The 20,383-nt window shown below is 41.5% G+C and overlaps 1 protein-coding gene across 1 annotated transcript in view; it reads right to left on the reverse strand.

Moving 5' to 3' along the window:
* Positions 1 to 20,383, reverse strand: part of oxct1a (3-oxoacid CoA transferase 1a) — a 123,238-nt gene that overhangs the window by 11,562 nt on the left and 91,293 nt on the right. Inside the window, exons 14-15 of the mRNA XM_056281854.1 lie at positions 5,919 to 6,008; positions 3,888 to 3,968 (exon numbers count right to left, since the gene is read on the reverse strand). Coding sequence (XP_056137829.1) covers positions 3,888 to 3,968; positions 5,919 to 6,008 — 171 coding nt within the window. The remainder of the gene's footprint in view (positions 1 to 3,887; positions 3,969 to 5,918; positions 6,009 to 20,383) is intronic.

Consider the following 20,383-nt stretch of genomic DNA (forward strand, 5'->3'; position numbering starts at 1 on the left):
TCTGATTTCTTTCACCTCAAAAACATCTCCAGACTCCAGCCATTACGCTCAGCCTCCATGGTAGAGACCCTCATCCATGCCTTCATCACCTCCCATCTGGATTATTGCAATGGAGTCCTGTCTGGGTTACCTGGCAAAGCCCTAGCGAGGCTTCAGTAGGTGCAGAATTCAGCTGCCAGGGTGCTCACCTGCACCAAGCCCTGGCAACACATCACTCCCCACCCTTGTCCACCTTCACTGGCTCCTGGTCAAATCCCGCATATAAAATCCTCTTCCTTACCTATAATTCCCTCCATGCCCATACCCCCCAGTACCTCTCAGACCTCCTTAACCCCTATAATATTCTGTCCTGGAATCTGTGGTCTGCAGACATGGGCCTGCTTTCCATCCCCCACACCAGCCTGCGGACTTTTGGGCATAGAGCCTTTAGTGTGGCAGCCCCCACCCTTTGGAACTCTATTCCAGCAGAGATCTGCAATGCTGCTTCTTGGAGCAATTTTAAAAGACTGCTGAAAACCTACCATTTTACTAAGGCCTATGGTCTCTAGTCTTTTGAGCTTTGTTTTAATCTGTTTTTTTTTCTTACCTAGTGTAAAGCGTCCTTGGGTTCCTTGAAAGGCGCTATACAAAACTAAGTTGTTGTGATTGTTGTTGATAGTAGAAAAGTCCACGTAGATTGCAGATGGTTCACATAAAATATTGTATAATTCTGTACATACAAACATACCAAATAAAGCTAAATTTCTTCAACATGAAAACTGACCAAATTTTATGTTGCCATTCTAAACACAAAGTAGGAACAGCCAGGAAACCATAAATTCCCCAATGGAAAAGAATCACTGTGTTGAAGAACTGAACATAAATTAGCTTCAAAACTAAAAAAACATTTATTATTACGTTTTCAGCCATCATGTTTCATCTGTTTGTAGTTCTTACTCCTTTGTTTCACCTAACTTAAATCATAACAATTCAACCACCTGTAGCTCATTTTCTTATAGCTGCATTCTACATACTGAAATTATGCAAGTTATTTCTGCCCTAAATGTTGGTTGTGCTCTAGGATCTGATGGCTTTGAGGCTAAGTTCATAAAATTAGCTTCTCAAGTGTTTATTTTCCCACTTGCTGACCTATTTAATTTGCCCACATCTGCTTACAAACTTCCATCTATTTGGAAATGTGCTAAAGTTACTCCACTTAATAAAGGAGGAGATCCACTAGATCTACTTAATAAAGACTGATTTCTATTATTTGCACTACTGCTTAAATATTTGAGAATTAATTTTTAATCAATTATCACAATATATTAATAAACTCAATATTTCCTCCCCGTTTCAGCATGGTTTTTGTTCTAATTTGTTTTACTAATACTTCCCTTGTGAAATTTACCAATGATGTATTCTCATCTCTAGACAAAGGTCAATTTACAGGTGCAATTTTTATTGATTTAACCAAGGCTTTCGATCTGGTTGACTATTACCTTCTTCTTAAGGGGTGGCATGGCTAAGGAGGTAGAGCAGGTCATCTAGTAATCAGAAGGTTGCTGGTTCGATTCCCAGCTCCTGCAGAAAGTGTGTCAAAGTGTCCTTGAGCAAGACACTGAACCCCTAACTGCTCCTGATGAGCAGGTTGGTGTCTTGCATGACAGCCTCCACCTTCAGTGTATGTATGTGACTATGAGGGATACATTGTAAAGCACTTTGAGTGGTTGGTAGACTAGGAAAGTGCTCTATAAATGCAGTGCATTTACCACTCTTGATGAACCTTTAGCTACTGGTGTTTCTCAACAGGCATTATTTTGGTTTAATTCTTACCTCCATAGCCATTGTCAGTGTTTCTTTTCGTCACAATCAATTGGATTATTTAACTGCTGAAAAGGGTGTGCCACAAGGATCTACTTTAAGACCTTTACTTTCTCTATTTTTATTAATTATCTTCCAAAAATTTGTTCTACTTGTTTTGTTCAGTTATATGCATACTGATTCGGATATAACTAAAATTCAAAGCTCTATGTAATCTGAGTTTTCTCTTGTTCAAAAATGGTTTTAAATAACTACTTCATATCAAACAAGCAAAAGTCTTGTAGTTGGCTGTTGAGTTGGCTATTAAATTCACTTATGGGCTTCCACCCAATAAAGTTGATACATTTAAATACTTGGAACTTAAAATTGATTCTGAATTTTCTTATAGGCCTCATATTGATTTTATTAGAAATAAAACAAATGCTAGTTTCAGAATACTACATCGGTCAATTAATTGTTTTACTCTCCAAGGAGGAAAATTAATGGTCCAACAGCTTTTATTTCCTAATATTGACTATGGTGACATTATTTATCAGAACACCTCTGAAACGCATATTCATCCTTTAAATGTAGTTTACAATAATATTTGTAGATTTGTCCTGAGGTGTCTTTATGGCACACATCATTGTTTAATCTATGATACATTTAAATGGCCACCCCATCACTCTAGGAGGCATTTTCATTGGTTGCTCTTTGCTTTCAAATGCATTTACTTTAACTATCTTTTATATCTGAAATAGCTTTTAATTCCATTCAGATCATCATATTCACTAAAACACAATCAACAGCTTTTTTTTTATTGCGCACAGAATTTCTAAAGTTGGGAGACTTACTTTTAAGTTTACAGCACCATCAGACTGGAATAATTTGCCTAACTCACTCGGACCAATTACTTCTTCACATGACTTCAAGACTTCTCTGCTTGTTCATCTTAAATCTAATTGGTCTTGTTTTTGATTTACCTCCATTTCAGAATATAATTCACTTCAGACTCGATACTTTGATACAATGTTATTTGTTCATGTATTTCACTTTTTTTTGTTTTTGTTTTTTGTTCAGATGACACGTAACAGATTTACGTGTGGTTTGGGATGGCGGGAGAGATCTAATGAGATGATGCATCTCTAAGTAAATCCTAAGTCAATTTTGAAATAGATAAAATTCCATTAATGTCTATTTCTTGATGAATGAGCCATTTTCTACAATAACATAGTCTGACGTGGTTTCACTGATTATCATGAGGAGTGGATGAATGGGGCTCTGTGGATCCAGATAATTTATTGATGAATCAGTGGGCACATGCAACATCAGTGACTATAACAAGCTGGGCCATGTGGCAGGAATGGAAACATCATCAAAATACATCACCATGGAAAAGACACCCAGCCCCAACCATGAGAAATAAAAATCAATAACCAGCCTCTTCACAGAAATCTGCAGATTAGATTAGGGTTAACTGAATAATGTAATTTCCATCTCCCCATGTCACTCCATTGTATGACAGCAATCTATCAGGGCCTATGTGCTTGTATTGTGTATATATAGGAAAGAGAAAGAGTCTGCCTTCTCTTTCTGTGCTGTCTATTATTTATCACTGATATATATTCACAGAAATCAATTCACTCTTGATAAAAAAGAAGCCAACCTCAGTGACAAAAAAAAACCCCAACTCATTTTGTTTGCGCTTCAATCAGCATTTCCTGAATGAAAAGATGGAAGCTGAGAAATATTAATGTCGCCTTCCGTAATGAAATTATATGAATGAATGACAAAATGTCAGAAAAAAATAAGCCTAAATGAATTTAACAAATGCAAAAATTCAAAATAGTCACCAAATCACCTTTTCTCTCTGAATGAGTTCGTTCAAACCACCACAAAAATCATGTTGATGGGGAGGAAAGGAATTGAGATTGGGCAACTGGGTATCAACTACTGTGCCACCAACTTTCCATTAAAAATTCGGTTAGTGCCTGCAAATATCCATAACTATGGATGGCAATATAGGAACAATTTGTCAGATAAATTCAATTTAGTAAACTTGCTGAGGCCTACGAGTTGTGTGTCAAAATATTCATGTAAGTACACACCTTTTCTGTTATGATGCGATCCACACACTGCTTCCCTGTCAACGGCAAGTTGCATTTATCCAAGATCTTGTGTTTTCCACCCTGAAAGAAAGGGGTGAAGTACAGGAGAGTGACAGGGGTTAAGGACAGGTGAGAGAGAGAGAGAGAAAGAGAGAGAGAGAGAGAGAGAGAGAGAGAGAGAGAGAGAGAGAGAGAGAGAGAGAGAGAGAGAGAGGAGAGAGAGAGAGAGAGAGAGAGAGAGAGAGAGAGAGAGAGAGAGAGAGAGAGAGAGAGAGAGAGAGAGAGAGAGAGGATGGATTAAAGGTAATTCACCCAATTTATTTTCAGCCTGTCAGTCACTTTAAATGGTGTTTGTACACATTTCAGGGATTCAGCTGGTTATGTAAGCTTATCGAATGCCTGAGGGTGTGCAATCCCATGTGTTCCTCCAGTTTCACACCTGTCACCGTTCATGAAAACACAGATATCTATAGGTCCTCCACCCCCCACCCTTCCCATATGGTTGAACACATGGTCAGAATAGCAAATTTAAACTCACCTGTTGTACCATGTGGACTGCAGCTGGGTGCAAAACAGACTCCCATTAGCAAAAGGAAACCCCTATATGCCTCTTTGAACGCAGCATTGTGCATTGCATTGCCCTTGCATCATGTCAGCCTGGACTTTCTAAAAGTAAACCAATTAAGCTACATTGCAAGCTGTGAGTGGTGTTGGACCTGTGGGATGAATAATCTCCACTGCAGCGGCAGACAAACTAATCAGTTGCTTGCAAAGCCATGAGTCCAAGTTGAAGCATGCTTTCACACCACTTTGCAGCAGCGAAGAAAACTGAGAGGTTGTCTGTCTGTCTGAACACCATCTCTATGACCTGCAGCTCTTGACTGGTACGGCAAAATTAAGCACTCCATTAGCAGAGTCACCCTTAATCAGTCTCTACACTCTCGTATTCATTATCATTAAAAACAGGCACAAGAGACACTTTTGTTATACAAGACATACAGCCTATTTAAAAAAAAACTTTGAATCCTGGGAAATAGGAAGTGTGTCATTTGGGGTAATTTATGATAAGGTTTCTCAATGCCTTTTTTTTTATTTCTCTCCCTTTTCTCCCCAATTATATCCATCCAACTACCCCACGTTTCCAAGTTGTCCTGGTGGCTGCCCCACCCCCTCTGCGGGGGGGGGGGCTTCAGACTACCACATGTCTCCTCCGATACATGTGGTGTCGCCAGACGCTTCTTTTCACCTGACGGTGAGGAGTTTTGCCAGGGGGACATAGCATGCGGGAGGATCATGCTATTCCCCCCAGTTCCCCTCCCCCTCTGAACAGGCGCCCCAACCAACCAGAGGAGGCGCTAGTGCAGTGACCAGGACACATACCCACATCTGGCTTCCCACCCCTAGACACAGCCAATTGTGTCTGTAGGGACGCCCAACCAAGCCGCAGGTAACACAGGGAGTCAAACCAGCGATCGCCGTGTTGGTAGGTAACGGAATAGACTGCTACGCCACTCGGACGCACTCCGAATGCCTTTTCAACAAATAATTTTCTAGAAATTTTTAAGGACATTCTCTACAACTTTGCTTGGATGTACAATTGTACATGAAACCCATTGCTCATACAAGGTCTTATTATTCAGTGTCAACAAAGTGGAAGCCTCAAAAGTCTCTGAATGGATGGTGTAACTTATAGCTGGTCACTAAACTCTGCCAAAACCGCTAGAACTGATGAGCAAATTCAGCGGGTAAATTTATGTGTTCTCAGCTCCAAATTGTACTCCAAATTATACTAAATTATACTGCCATCTCAGTGGGTCAGATTTTATAACCTAACTCTACAATTTTCCATGATCCCAAAACCATTTTCATGAAATCTGGTCAATTTCATAATTTTTTAGGTGTTTTCTATGGCTGAAAAACTAGCTGATAAATTTTCGCAATTTCCAGTATGTATGGGAACCCTGCGATACCACCAGTAGGGTGAAACAAGTATTACAGTGGCACACGGGTAGGTGAAATGCTTATTCATACCTTGGCAGAGTGCTCCATGGTGACCACCACCTTGGTTCCAGCGCTGGCCACCAGATCCATGGCTCCCCCCATTCCCTTCACCATCTTACCCTTGGGTTGAAAGGTGGAAATTGAGCAAGTAATTTTTTTAATGAATGATTCACTGAAGAATACACTTTCTTAATTTCCTTCTTAATAATTCACTCATTAGAACACAGCTTAAGGGTAATTCACTTTTCACCTAATGTTTACATTACAACCCCTCCCCCATCCAAATCCCATGGAATACACTTCCCTGTTAGTCACCACCGTGCTGTCCAACCTCAGATCCATTAAACTTGTATTCAGTAAAAGTTAAAATGTTTCTTTCCCCCTTAACTTGCACTACATTCCATCTTTATTATACCACGGAGGCACTTATCCGTGTCCCTGACCTTGTGTTGCTTGTCAGAGGCACCTAAGCTTATAATTAATATAAGGCTGAATGCTGAATAAGCTGTCCTAATAACAATGCAGGAACTACCATTGAGATCACAGAAGTCACATCCTCGGTACTAGTTGTATGGGTTTGTTTTTTTTGCAAGTGATGAGTAAAAGTAGTAAATGGAGACATAAAAAAAAGACCAGGAACTGATCTTGACTTTCAACAAAATGGCTGAAATAAGGATTTACTGAATATGTTAGTTGCAATGATACCACATCAAAACAGCAAGATGAGTGTTGGAAGTGTGTGCAGAATTGCAGCAAATATACAGAAAGAAAAAACAACCTGTGCATGCATGTGCGTGCACGCACGCACGCACGCACGCACACACACACACACACACACACACAGCCCCCTAACTGTGCAACTGACCATTTAACCATTGCAATATAACATGAAGTAAAAATAAAAATGGCCACATTAGGGGGGAAAAAACATTAGTTTTCTCTCTTCTTCCTCATAAGCTTGATAGCTCTGTTAAATGGAACTTAGCTTACAAAAGCTGCTTTGTGGATCCAAGCCCTCTTAATGTTTCTAATGTGAAAAACCTATCTAACATTTTTTCTAATACCATCAAATACAACTTGAGGTTTTCACGTTTGAAAACATTGGTTACTTATTACATCAACACTTATCACAATGATGCCCCTAACAACTGAACATAACTAAATATACTGCTACACTAATGTCACTCCCAGCAGATCCCACAGTATCTCAACGCAGGCAAGACAAGTCAAATGAAACATCAAATCACCTGAGGTTTTCATTCCTCCAAAGAATAATCTTAAAAATGAGTCACCCGAGAAAAAAAATCAACAAAATAGAACTGCAAACTGGTTGACTGATTGTCTTCAAGTCGCTCATTGCTTTCTCAATAAGGAAGCCTTCCCAATAAGGAAGGGTGACATGCAGATACGGCCACAGGGCGATGGCTGAGTAAATGAATTAAAATCCCACTCGCTCATCAATCATGTGACGAGTGAGGAGACTGCTATGCTTTCTGCTAGATAACCAGATGATGGATGTATGTGTATATGTATATATATATGTATATATATATATATGTATATGTATGTATATATATATACACACACACACATATATATATACATATATATATACATACATCTATATATACACATACACATATATATACATATATATACACATATATATATACACACACATATATATACATATATATACACACATATATATACACACATACACACACATACATATACACACATACACATATATACATATATATATATACACATATATATATATACACACATACATTTATATACATATATATACACACACATATATATACATACACACACACACACACACACACACACACACATATATATATATATATATACACACACACATACGTGCTACAGCTAGTGCATCACAGGGGCATACTGTATGCCTCAAGGGAAGCCAGCTGGATGTAGAAGATATCAACAGGGATGGGAGAGAACAACTAAAAAGGGTGTGTGTGTGGTGAGTGTATGGGATGGGATGGGATGGGATGGGATGGGGTGGGGGGTAAGGGAGAGGGAGAGAAAAAGGAGGACTTCGAAGGGGAGAGAGGAGACGTGTGTGTGTGTGTGTGTTTCTGTGGGGAGGTAGTATTTTATTCCATATGCAGATGCCTACCATCTGCGGTTTTGCATCAACCATTGCAGATGAGCTACTTCAAATGCCTGTCACACATGAGCATTCAGACAGAAGTCAAGTCGTCCTTCCACACTCACAAGTACACAGGCACACACATACGTATACGCTAGACCAAAAACTAGTTGAAGTGTTGTTAAAATGTGCTCTACATATACTCTGAACTTAAAGCCTGGTCTGTGTGCCAATTTTTTCTTCCAAATGTCGAGTACCTTCTAAACTCAGGTTGGAAATTACAGAATGATAACACAGAAAATATGAGCCAAACAAAGAATTTATCCTTTATCTATTGAATTTAAAAAGGTGAAAAGGGACTGCCGAGCAGTGCATGAAGGACGGCTGCCTGAAAACATTACAAATGGGACCACATATACATGTGGCTTCAACAGTTTCGGCAGTCCTGACATCTCTGGCTAAGCACAAAAGTACTTTTAAGGTAGCACCTTAAAAAGGACACGGTGGCCTTTTTCATATTCCCTACATTAATTTACTCTCTGGCCCTCTAAAGAGCATGGCGGTGTGTGCATGGGCCCTAGAGAGATAATAGTACATGACCTTAAGAGCAGCAAGTCCATGTTCACAGCAGTTAGCCAGACCACACATCTCATTATGGACAACAGCAAGGCTTCGGCCCGCTTTAATGGGAGAGGGGATCTTTTCTGTAACAAAATTAAACATGACTCTAAAAACAACAAAATGGTTTTGATCTATGAGCATAAAAATAAAACTGAGTCACTGAGTAAATAGACTGGAGTCACCGTTGGTAGTATTATGGGCATTGACACCCCATCAGGAGAAAATTACATAATTTGCCGATGCACTAATGAAGATTTCGCCCCCTGGACACTTGTGGGTGTGTTTGATGGAATTTGGGCTGCTGATGACGAAAATCACCTTAAAATTTTCCTATCGCATACTGTTTTGTAGATATAACCTATTTTGGCTTTCCCATCATATTTCAAGTCTCCTAGAATATTGCCCCACAAAGCAAGCCGTTTTGGTCAGTCCAAGCATGCCCGGGCATGCACTCAGTGCAGGCATGCTTAGTCAGGTTAGATGCTGGCAGACAGGCTGTAAAAGCTGCTCACATTTACAGATGCTGTTTGGACGTATGTTGACGCACGTGTTCTTCAGGCAATAGCATGGCGAGTATACTTAACAATAGGATTTATTGTCTTCAGGAAGATTTAATACAGCAGAAAAGTCTCGTCACAACAGCTGCGATACATTCCGTTACATCTGTGGCAAGTTTACGCTTAAGGCTCAAAGACGCACTTATTAAGAAAGCCCATGAGCTCGACTTCAGATGTAAAATTGGCGACCAAGAGAAACCCTGGGCTCCTCACTTTTGTTGTGCAACATGTGCAGTCAACATGAGCGCTTGGCTCAGAGGTACTCGGAAGTCAAAGCCATTTGCAGTCCCAATGATATGGCGAGAACAGAAGGATCATGTGACGGGCTGTTACTTCTGTCTGACCAATGTATCTGGCTTCTGTACTAAAAATAAGACATCTATTTAATACCCCAACTTGCCTTCAGCCATGAGACCAATGCCACATGATGACAGTTTGCCAGTACTGAAGCCACCAGTCATGGAGCCTAGATGAGGCAGATGAAGATGCCACAACGCATAACCAGATGTGGAAAACGACACTCATCCAGATGTTGAACCCTTTATGCCTGGTTATCCTCACTTGATAACACAGCCAGAATTAAATGACCTGGTCAGGGACTTAGACTGATCATAAGCTAAAGTAGAACTACTTGGTTCAACATTGCAAGGATGGGGTTTGCTGTCACCACGCACAACAATTTCTATCTTTCGGAACCGTCAAGAACATTTGACAAACTTCTGTATGCAGGTTGACAACCTCTGTTTCTGCACTGACACTGATGGATTGTTCATGGCTTTGGGTTGTGTGCATGACCCACAACAACGGCATCTTTTTATAGATTCACCAAAGATATGCCTGAAAGCTGTCCTGTTACACAATCGCAATGTCCACCCTGGCTATGCAGTACACATGAGAGACACTACAATAACATGGAACTGTTGTTGAAACACATACAGTACAACAATTATGACGAGATTATCTGTGGTGATCTAAAAGTATTGGCACTGCTATTACGAATGCAGCTGAGATATTCAAAGTACTGATGTTTCCTTTCTGAATGGGATAGCCGTGCTAAACAGTGACATTACGTACATTAGCATTTCATTCCAGGGCTGCAAAGTGTGGCGCATAAACCACTTGTCGACCCACCGAAGATATTTCTGCCTCTTCTTCATATAAAACTCAGGATTGATGAAACATTTTGTGAAAGCGATGAACAAAGAAGGCGATGGATTTGACACAGATTTTTCCAAGAATAACTGATGCCAAGATTAAGGAAGGCATTTTTGTTGTTCCACAAATCAGACAGGTCATCAATGACTGGGAGTTAGAAGATCTGCCAGTGGGGCCAGAGAAAATACCATGGAAGTTACTTAGGATGTTGAGAATTTTCTTGGCAACTACAGAGCACCAAACTACATTGAGCTGCTTGACAACATGCTTAAAGCATACAAAACTATGAAGTTCAACATGTCGTTGCAAATTCATTTTCTGCATTCACACTTGGACTTCTTCCCTGCTGAAATTGGTGCATTGAGTGACGAACATGGTGAAAGGTTTCACCAGGACATTGTGACCATGGAAAAAAGGTGTCAGGACAACAGGAGTCCATTAATGCTGACAGACTATTGTTGGACACTGGCACCAGATGCTTAGTACAAACAAAAATCAGCTGCAAACCATTTTAAACTCAGTGTAACTAACACAATGTGTCAGCACCATGATGCAATTAAAAACGCTAAATTCAATAAAAGTTAATTTAACGTTTCTCCAAATTCCTACGTGATACAGCAAATCTGAAATTATTTTTGTGTTCAGCTTGACACTGTCTATCATAATCTCCTCTTTTTTTTTCAGGAAGCAAAATGTTTGAAAAAATGTGTTGTCCAGTGGAAGGAAAAATAAATTCTCAGCTACAGCTTGTGTTTTCACTGATAAATGCTAATAAATGCTAAATAAATGTAGCACAATGTCATCATGCCACAAGCATTGCCATGGGCATGCTATGTACAAGCACTGCCACTGGTCATTAGCTGTCAAATGAGTGCTGGCATTGAAGTGAAATGAACCAGCTACATGGCCTGTGTTACATCCAATCCACTGACAGCAGCCCTGGGGCGTCCAGCAGCAAAAAGCACTTGGGGAAAATCTCTGACAAGCCGTTGAAATTTTCCCTATCACAGAGAGAAAAAAAACAAGATATTGAGCCTATCTGTTGTGTACGAAGGGTCAAAGGTCCCACTGCAACACAACACAAAGGAATTTGTGTCAAGTCCCTGTTTCACATGGTTAACGCTGCCAAAATAAGATCATAATGGAAATCGACCCACAGGTACAGGCTTTATTGCCCACTGCTGACCTCTGAGTGGAAGAGACTGCATTTGCTCTGCTTCTGATCTACAAGCCTTGCATTTGGTTATCAGTGCCGCTTTGATCTAAGTGGCACAACTAAACCTTCTTGTGTGTGTGACTGTGGGAGATAAAGGGAGAGGGAACGTATGAGATAAGAAGATGGAATAAGCTAATAACCCATTTCATACCACTTCTAAAAGCTGTTGTATTACATCCAATCAAGCTCTAAACTTTGCCTGGCTGTCAGCTAGGCCTATTTTGTTTGGCTGGGTAGTTGCTAAGCTACTGTAAATCTGTTCACCTGACACGGAACTGGTCAAAACTGCTGGTCCTTTTAACAGAACTTGCCTGTTCATACTCAAGACTATTCCTCCAAATCAACTATTTCATAAAGGATCTTAAATGTGGAGGCAATTATAGTGTCTGGCTGTTGACCAGCAGAAACTGCAGGAAGGTAGCCAAATGGAGAGAAAATATTGTACAGATAATATTCATGGAGGAAGACTATCCACTGCCAAGAGTTTGACATGAGCAAGGGGTAATTTAGTCATTTAATTAACTCAGCTTTGATGACATTAACCTTGCTGGTTCAACTGAAGCTTCACAGGCTTTTAATTTCCTCACTGGTCTGATTGTGTCCCCTTGCCTCTAGTCATGCCAGTACAATGGGGTACAAGGACAGCAGAAGAACTGTTAGTGAGCACATTCCACTATGGTGAATACAGAAAAACAAGCAGGGACACATTTAACCACTGTCGTGCCATCCACCAGAGCCATTTCGTAATTGCTCAAAATACCACCATCCGGTAGGATTATTCCAAAATTGAAAATGACGTTTTCAGCTGCAGCATAAGATAAAACCCATCTGCCTAATTCATGTCTCACTTTCATGTTAGTTTTGAAGTTATTATCTGTTACGCTTATTCACATTAGACCCAGTAATGAGAAAATCTGCTTGCATGAGTTCCCATAGATATTTTTTTTTCTCCTGGAAATATACATTCCACTTTCTTACCAGTTCATTCAGCCCTCCCTTTGAAATTAATCCTTACCAGAGGCAAAAATACAGTAGCCTACACATATGCTAATAGGGGATACAAAAAAATTTGAAAAAGAAGCCTTCATTCATAGAACAGCTATAGAAGGGGGGATATTTGTGTAGGATTGGGGAGGGGAGGGGAGGGGTGGGGTGGCAGGATGGGATCAGGGGTGTAGAGGCAAGCTAATCAGAGATCTCCCCGGGCAGAAGCTCTGCTCGATAAAACCGATCATAAGCTAGGAGGGCAGAGACAATGAGAGTCAGTCCAATTCATCTGCCATTTTCCTACACGGGGCCACCAAGAGAGGACCACTACAAGTCCTGCTGCTCTATCCTGAGGAGAAATTTATCCTGAGAATCATCTGATCATTAAAGATTCAAAGACAAATGATTCACGTCACAATACGCCTGCATTCAAGCTTTTATACGAGCACTTTTCACTCATTATTTTTATTATCAGTCCATTTAATTTTGATGCCTCTATATGACCGACATATAGGCAAAGGAGACCATGAGCAAGAGGACTAGATATTTCTATGGAGAGACTCCAAATGTTTGTGTAGATTCTCTGAAAAATCAGACAAAACTATTTATGACACATAGATGGGATAGATGGTTTGGAAACAAAGCAAGAGAGACAAGATTGAGATGGCCAGGACATGTGTGGAAGAGAGATGCTGGGTATATTGGGAGAAGGATGCTGAATATGGAGCTGCCAGGGAAGAGGAGAAGAGGAAGGCCAAAGAGGAGGTTTATGGATGTGGTGAGGGAAGACATGCAGGTGGCTGGTGTGACAGAGGAGGATGCAGAGGACAGGAAGAGATGGAAACGGATGATCCGCTGTGGCGCCCCCTAACAGGAGTAACCGAAAGTAATAGTAGTAGTGTGGTGTTTTGAATAAACAGCTGTTTGTAAAATATACAGTGATGAGGTACTGTATCTCTGATTGTGGCTGTGTATCCCATCTTCTACTACTACGACTACGACTATTACTGCATTCGGCTGCTCCCGTTAGCATTTCTCCTCCACACATGTCCAAGCCACCTCAATCTTGTCTCTCTTGCTTTGTCTCCAAACTGTCCAACCTGAGCGGTCCCTCTAATATACTCGTTCCTCATCCTGTTCTTCTTCATCACTCCCAATGAAAATCTTAGCATCTTCAACTCTGCCACCTCCAGCTCCACCTTCTCTCTTTTCATCAGTGCCACTGTCACCATATAACATAGCTGGTCTCAACCATTTTGTAAACCTTCCCTTTAACTCTTGCTGGTACCCTTCTGTCGCAAAGCACTCCTGATACTCTTCTCCACCCACTCCACCCTGCCTGCACTCTCTTCTTCACCTCTCTTCTGCAATCCCCGTTACTTTGTACAGTTGACCCCAAGTATTTAAACTCATACGCCTTCATCACCTCTACTCCTTGCATCCTCACCATTCCACTGTCCTCCCTCTCATTCAAGCATAGGTATTCCGTCTTGGTCCTACTGACTTTCATTCCTCTTCTCTCCAGTGCATACCTCCACCTATCCAGACTCTCCTCCACCTGCAACCTACTCTCACTACAGATCACAATGTCATCTGCAAATATCATAGTCCACGGAGACTCCTTCCTGATCCCGTCTGTCAACCTGTCCATCACCACTGTAATAAAGAAAGGGCTCAGAGCTGATCCTTGATGTAATCCCACCTCCACCTTGAACCCATCTGTCATTCCAACCACACACCTCACCACTGTCACACTTCCCTCACACATATCCTGCACCGCTCCTACACACTTCTCTGCAACTCCTGACTTCCTCATACAACACCACACCTCCTCTCCCGGCACCCTGTCATGTGCTTTCTCTAAATCCACAAAGACACAATGTAACTCCTTCTGGCCTTCTCTATGCTTCTCAGTCAACATTCTCAAAGCAAACATCACATCTGTGGTGCTCTTAGTGCTCAAAACACCACACTATCGCTCAGTTATTCTCTTCAAAACAAATGCACCAGCTAACAGAGGGTGAACGAAAATATTTGTTGAAAGAGACAACACTAATGCGAAATGAATTTCTCTTGTGAAACACTACTGCTTTTATCCATGGGGCTGCCCAAAGTTGTTAAAAATCCAAAAGTCATTGTAGGAACTTTAAGTTTGCTTTTACAGTAAAGAGGTGCTATGACTGCTCTTTACTATGAGTGTAGCAACTGCACAGTTAATGAAGAGGAAATGCAAGGTGGTGGCCAATAGGGTTTGATATCATTTGTGTTTTTTCCGATACTAGTGCTAAAATTATATCACTGCCTAAATGGTGTCTGAACTGATAATTAAAAAAAAAACATAAAATGACAGTTGACGACATTAAATAACGGTTGCTTTTACTGCTAAGACAAATTTGATCTTGAAATTGAACAACGTATTAACTGTTAACAGTTCAAAGTATATTTAAATATAGAAATATAAATAAATACAAAACACTTAAATTTACATAACAAATTCACATAATAAATAAAACCCAACACAACTACAATAATTTAACATTAAATAACATAACTTGTTAAATTAGCCTTCTTTCCCAAGGTGAATGGGGTCGCTGTTGTAGCTGAAGAGCCAAAAATATAAACATAAATAATGTGAAATATTTTACAAATCATTTGACCATTTCTTAGTACTTTATAAATGCAATGCAAATGCAAAGGTCTATATGACCTTAGAGTGTGGAGCTCCAACTACTACTACTATCTCTTCTCTTTTTTTTTTTTTGCCGGTGGACTATACTTGCAGGTTACCATTTCTTAAATCTCGCGCTGCAGTCAGGCATATCATGAGTGACAGCACTTCTCATTGGTTGAGAGTCACTACTAATGAGAAACGCATTCTCTGTTTGGGTAGTGGAACATAACATGACAGACAGAAGAAAACCCTCCTGCTCTGTTATCTCTCAGCCTGTCTCATACAAATCACCTTGTCGCCATAGTCTAACCTGAAATATTTCTCTCCCATAGATTTGCATTAAATTGATTCTCAAAAATACGGAACAAAGCACGTCTCATATCAATTCAATACGCAACACGTATTTCAGTTTCCATTACAGGATGATTCCTTATTTCATAGGACGGTTGGTAACCCTACCTATCACATCCGTTTCACAGCACCAGATATTTATATATTTCAATCGACAGCTCAGGCATTTAAGTGGCACCGAAATGAGGCACCAAAATCTGCGTTGGGATTCGGTCCAATAGATACTGGCCATACTGGCAACGGGTTTCGTAACCCAATCCTAGTGGCCGACCTTTAATTTTTCTTCCTAGGCTAAGCATACCTTGCCGTGACACCAAAATACGATTTCTTCTCTCTTGTGTTCACTTTCCAGTCAACTGCAACAGCGCCAAAGAAAATAGCCCCCTTCACAATCCGAGAGTTCCCACTTATGAACTGTCTTCCTCTCTTCTCCTCTCAGGCTCTCTGGCAATCTCCTATTTCTGATACAAATGGCTCTCTCCATTTAATAACATAGCGACAGACTGCCAGGAGCCTTCGTTACCCAGACAACTAATGACAAGCACTACAGACAGAGGAAAGACTGACAGCAAGACAATGGGCTACATCTTGAAAGTGACGGGGGCCACATATTTGTTTATCATATCCCTTACAAAGCTGTGGGAGGACTATGTTACTGACAGAAATTACCACCAATGTTGCAGCTTTCAAAAGGAACAATATCCCTTTTAATCTTTTAAACTGGTGTACTATACCAGTTTAAAAGATTGCATGCGTGACAAACCCCGAATAGGCCCATCCTCGCAGTATTGACCGGACTTCACTTGTAGAGTTGGTGTAACCTGGGCAGCACTCAGCTGGCTTAAGCCTAACGGGACCGCGGACTGGCGGTTATAAAAATCCCACACATCCCTGGCTCGTAAGTGCCTAACAAGTGGGCAGTCCGGACTCCCAATCCAACCATCACTTGGGTGCAACCTGTGGCAGATCCCATCGTCTTCACTCTTGTGCTGCATGGAACTAGATCCTCCCAGGCCAAGCAGTGTGGACCAGCGCCGTGACCTGATCACCACTTTAATCAAGGCTTTAGTGAATGGTTCCGAGTTTTTCAAGGACTGTGCTTTACCCCCCCCCCCCCCACACACACACACACACACAAAGTCCATTGGCGATGCTGCGCAGCGACGGGAGCAGGGAATGATCATCCTGGTAGCTCCTAGCTCCAAAGGCACACAATTGGCGAAAAGGATCTGAAGGTCATCTCTACATGAACCTGGGAAACTTTGTGTGGATTCGGCAGCAACCTTGCAACAGAGCAGCCCTTTTTAGGGACAGCACTGCTCCCCCCAATCAGGGGAAGGGCCTAGAAAATGTGGGCTAAAAACAGCTGTTTCCCATGCCTCCTGACTGGAATACCGCATCCAGTGGGAAATCCATTTCTTGCGGGCGAAATAAGGAAGTTTTTACACTATTGACTTTTGGAACCTGGAACATTAGGACTCTTCTTGATCGGAGTGACTCTGATAGACCAGAATGACTAACTGCCCTTATTGCACACCTCTCTTGTTTCAACATCGATCTTGCGGCTCTCCAAGAAACAAGACTTGCAGATGAAGGCCAACTTGAGGAAAAAGGTCTCGGATACACGTTCATATGGAAAGGATTACCAGAAATGGACCGCCGAATTCATGGAGTCGGCTTTCCGATTAGATCCAAACTTGTCCATGACCTGAATCTAACACCTGTCTGCATTAACAAACACATTATCTCCATCAGATTACCACTTCAAAATGGATACTTCCTGACTGCCATCAGTGCTTATGCTCCAACTGCTGACGATGAGGTGAAAATAGCTTTCTACAACACCCTTTCAAAAACTATTTCCACCGTTCCAGCAGCTGACAAGCTCATCCTTATGGGTGACTTCAACGCTCGCATTGGCAAAGACAGTACAACATGGAGCAACATCATTGGGAAGCATGGAGTCGGTAAATGCAACTCAAATGGAAGCCTTCTCCTTGGCCTCTGTGCGGAACACGGCCTCATCATCACAAATACTATCTTCCAATTCAAAATGAACCAGCTCAGCTGATTTCAGAGATGCAAACATCATCACCATTTTCAAAAAAGGGGACCGAGGAGTGTGCGGCAATTACAGAGGAATTTTCCTCCTCTCAACAGCTGGGAAAATCCTGTCCCGGATCCTTCTGAATCATCTCACCACCCTGGCCAAAGAAGTTCTTCCTGAATCCCAAAGCGGTTATCGATCCCACAGAGGGACCACCGATATGATCTTTGCGGCATGACAGCTCATGGAGAAAGCAAGAGAACAACAGAAGACAATGTTTTTCATCTTTTTCGACATTGAGAAAGCATTTGACTCTCTTCTGAGAGCCACTTTGTGGGATGTGCTATCCAAATCTGGATGCCCTGACCACTTCATCCAGATGATTCACGCCCTTCATGATGACATGAAAGGCTGTGTCTGTTTCCGTGGAACCCTTTCCAAGCCTTTCCCTATGGGTTGTGGAGTAAAGCAAGGCTGTGTTCTAGCGCCTACATTATTGTCCTTATACCTGGCTGCTCTCTTGCAGAAGACAGATCGGTCACTTGACGGTAAAGTCAACATCCGTTACCACTTCGATGGCAGCCTGTTCAATCTCCAGCACTTGAAGTCTAAGAACAAGACATCCACCAACGCCATCATTGAGCTTCAATATGCTGATGATAATGCTGCTCCTGCCATGAATCCAGAAGGTCTTCAGTCGATCACCAACTCCTTTGTTCAGGCCTATGAATGTTTTGGCTTTTCTGTGAACATCAAGAAAACCAAAACGCTTGCTGTTGTGCCCAGGATACCCCAGGAGTTCCGCTTCAAATCACCATCTATGGCCAACGTATAGAACAAGTTCAACCTTTCAGTACCTTGGAAGTATCCTTGAAGAAACAAGCAGTCTAGAACCATATTTCACCAACAGACTGAAAGCTGCCCACACAGCCTTTGGCCGACTTTCTCACCATGTTTTCTATGATTGTGATCTCAAGACATCAACCAAAATCATGGTTTACCATGCAGTGGTTCTTTCAACCCTCCTGTATGGTTGTGAAGCCTGGACCCTCTAAAAATACCAAATCCATAAACTAGAACATTTCCACCAGCAAAAACTGTGAAGTATTCTGCGAATTTCCTGGCAAGAACGGGTCACCAACAATCAAGTCCTCAAAAGAGCTGATCTCTTTTCCATCGAGACTACAATTGAACATACCAGCAGTGGTGGCTTGGCCACATCCAGAGGATGCCAAACGACAGACGCCCGAAACAAATTTTATACTCCGAACTGACTGAAGGTCAAACAAAAGGAGGAGCTCCCAAAAGAACGCTACAAGGACTGTATCAAGGGAACGCTGATCACCTACAACATCGACCCTAAGAACTGGGAAAAAGTAGTGGAAAATCGAAAGCACTGCAGAACTGCCCGCCTGGCTGGTTCCATCAAGGCTGTAACAGACAAGCAAACGCATGCGGAAGAAAAGCCCCACCGCCGAAAAATCTGCCAAGAACAGAGAGCCACAGGAATGGGTCCACCCCCTACAATCCCCTGTCCACACTGTTCCAGCCTTTTCTATTCTCACCTTGGACTGTCAAGCCATCTTCATTTTAAGCACACACCTTATTCTCTTGGAATGGATCCTCGGACACGAGAGACGCCAACGATGATGACTATAGAGTTCATGTTACACCAGTTCATAACAGGACGTGATGCGAATGAGTGAACATCAGATTGTTTCAGTTTTTCCCAATGAAGATGTCCTAACCTGCTCTGTGCGTCAGCATTTGCAGACATCGTGCTGTGACATCGCTTGTGGTATATGTGGACAATTCTGTGCGCTCCATCTGCTAGACTTCGCTCACTCGCTGTATGTTAGGAAGAGCTGTTATACACCAATACTGCCACATCCATTCGATGCAAAATATGAGTAAATCACAATAACTATTGTGATTTACTCATATCATCACAATAAATACCTTTAACATATCCGAAATACCATGACAGAGTAAAATGTAAGGTAACTGGTAGATGAGTCACCAGCAATTAGGTAAGAGTTAGGTCAAGTGCTTGGTGCTTTGTGATTAGATTACCAATACTAATTGGCAAATAAGGTCTAGAGAAGCCAAGAGGTTGTTGGGAAAACTGTGTCTGACTGAGGGTTGCAGGCCAGCAGCTAGTAAAAGCTTAGGTACAATGTCAAGAGCCCTATTCTGGGATGGACAGACCTGCAATGACATAGATGCAATTTTGTTTTTCCTCAGGTAAAGATCTTGCCCTGTGTGTGTGTGTGTGTGTGTGTGTGTGTGTGTGTGTGTGTGTGTGTGTGTGTGTGTGTGTGTGTGTGTGTGTGTGTGTGTGTGTGTGTGTGTGTGTGTGTGTGTGTGTGTGTGTGGGTGTGTGTGGGTGTGTGTGTTATTAGAAAAAAAAAATCAAGTTGCCTCTTAAGTACCTGCTGCTAGAGGCACTCACACGACATTAGTCCTCATGGTGCCTGACTAAACCATTGCTCCATGGGTAAAACATTTATTTGGTGTGTTTCATATACTGTGAATATGTGCATGTGCGTGTGAAGGCATAAGAGCACTATAACCTTTACCTTATCTATATATAATTTAAATTAAGGGAAAGAATGTTAGGTTGATCAAAAGCTGACTTACAAAGGTTGCAAACAAAAACTAATTTGAGTCTGCAAGTTACCTCTGACATCAGTCTATCAAAAAGATCTTACCACGGTTAGGTGGCACGTTGCCTCTGATGTGAAAATAGCAAGCCC

This window comes from Lampris incognitus, chromosome 1, assembly GCF_029633865.1.
Source record: "Lampris incognitus isolate fLamInc1 chromosome 1, fLamInc1.hap2, whole genome shotgun sequence".
In the NCBI taxonomy this organism is placed as follows: domain Eukaryota; kingdom Metazoa; phylum Chordata; class Actinopteri; order Lampriformes; family Lampridae; genus Lampris; species Lampris incognitus.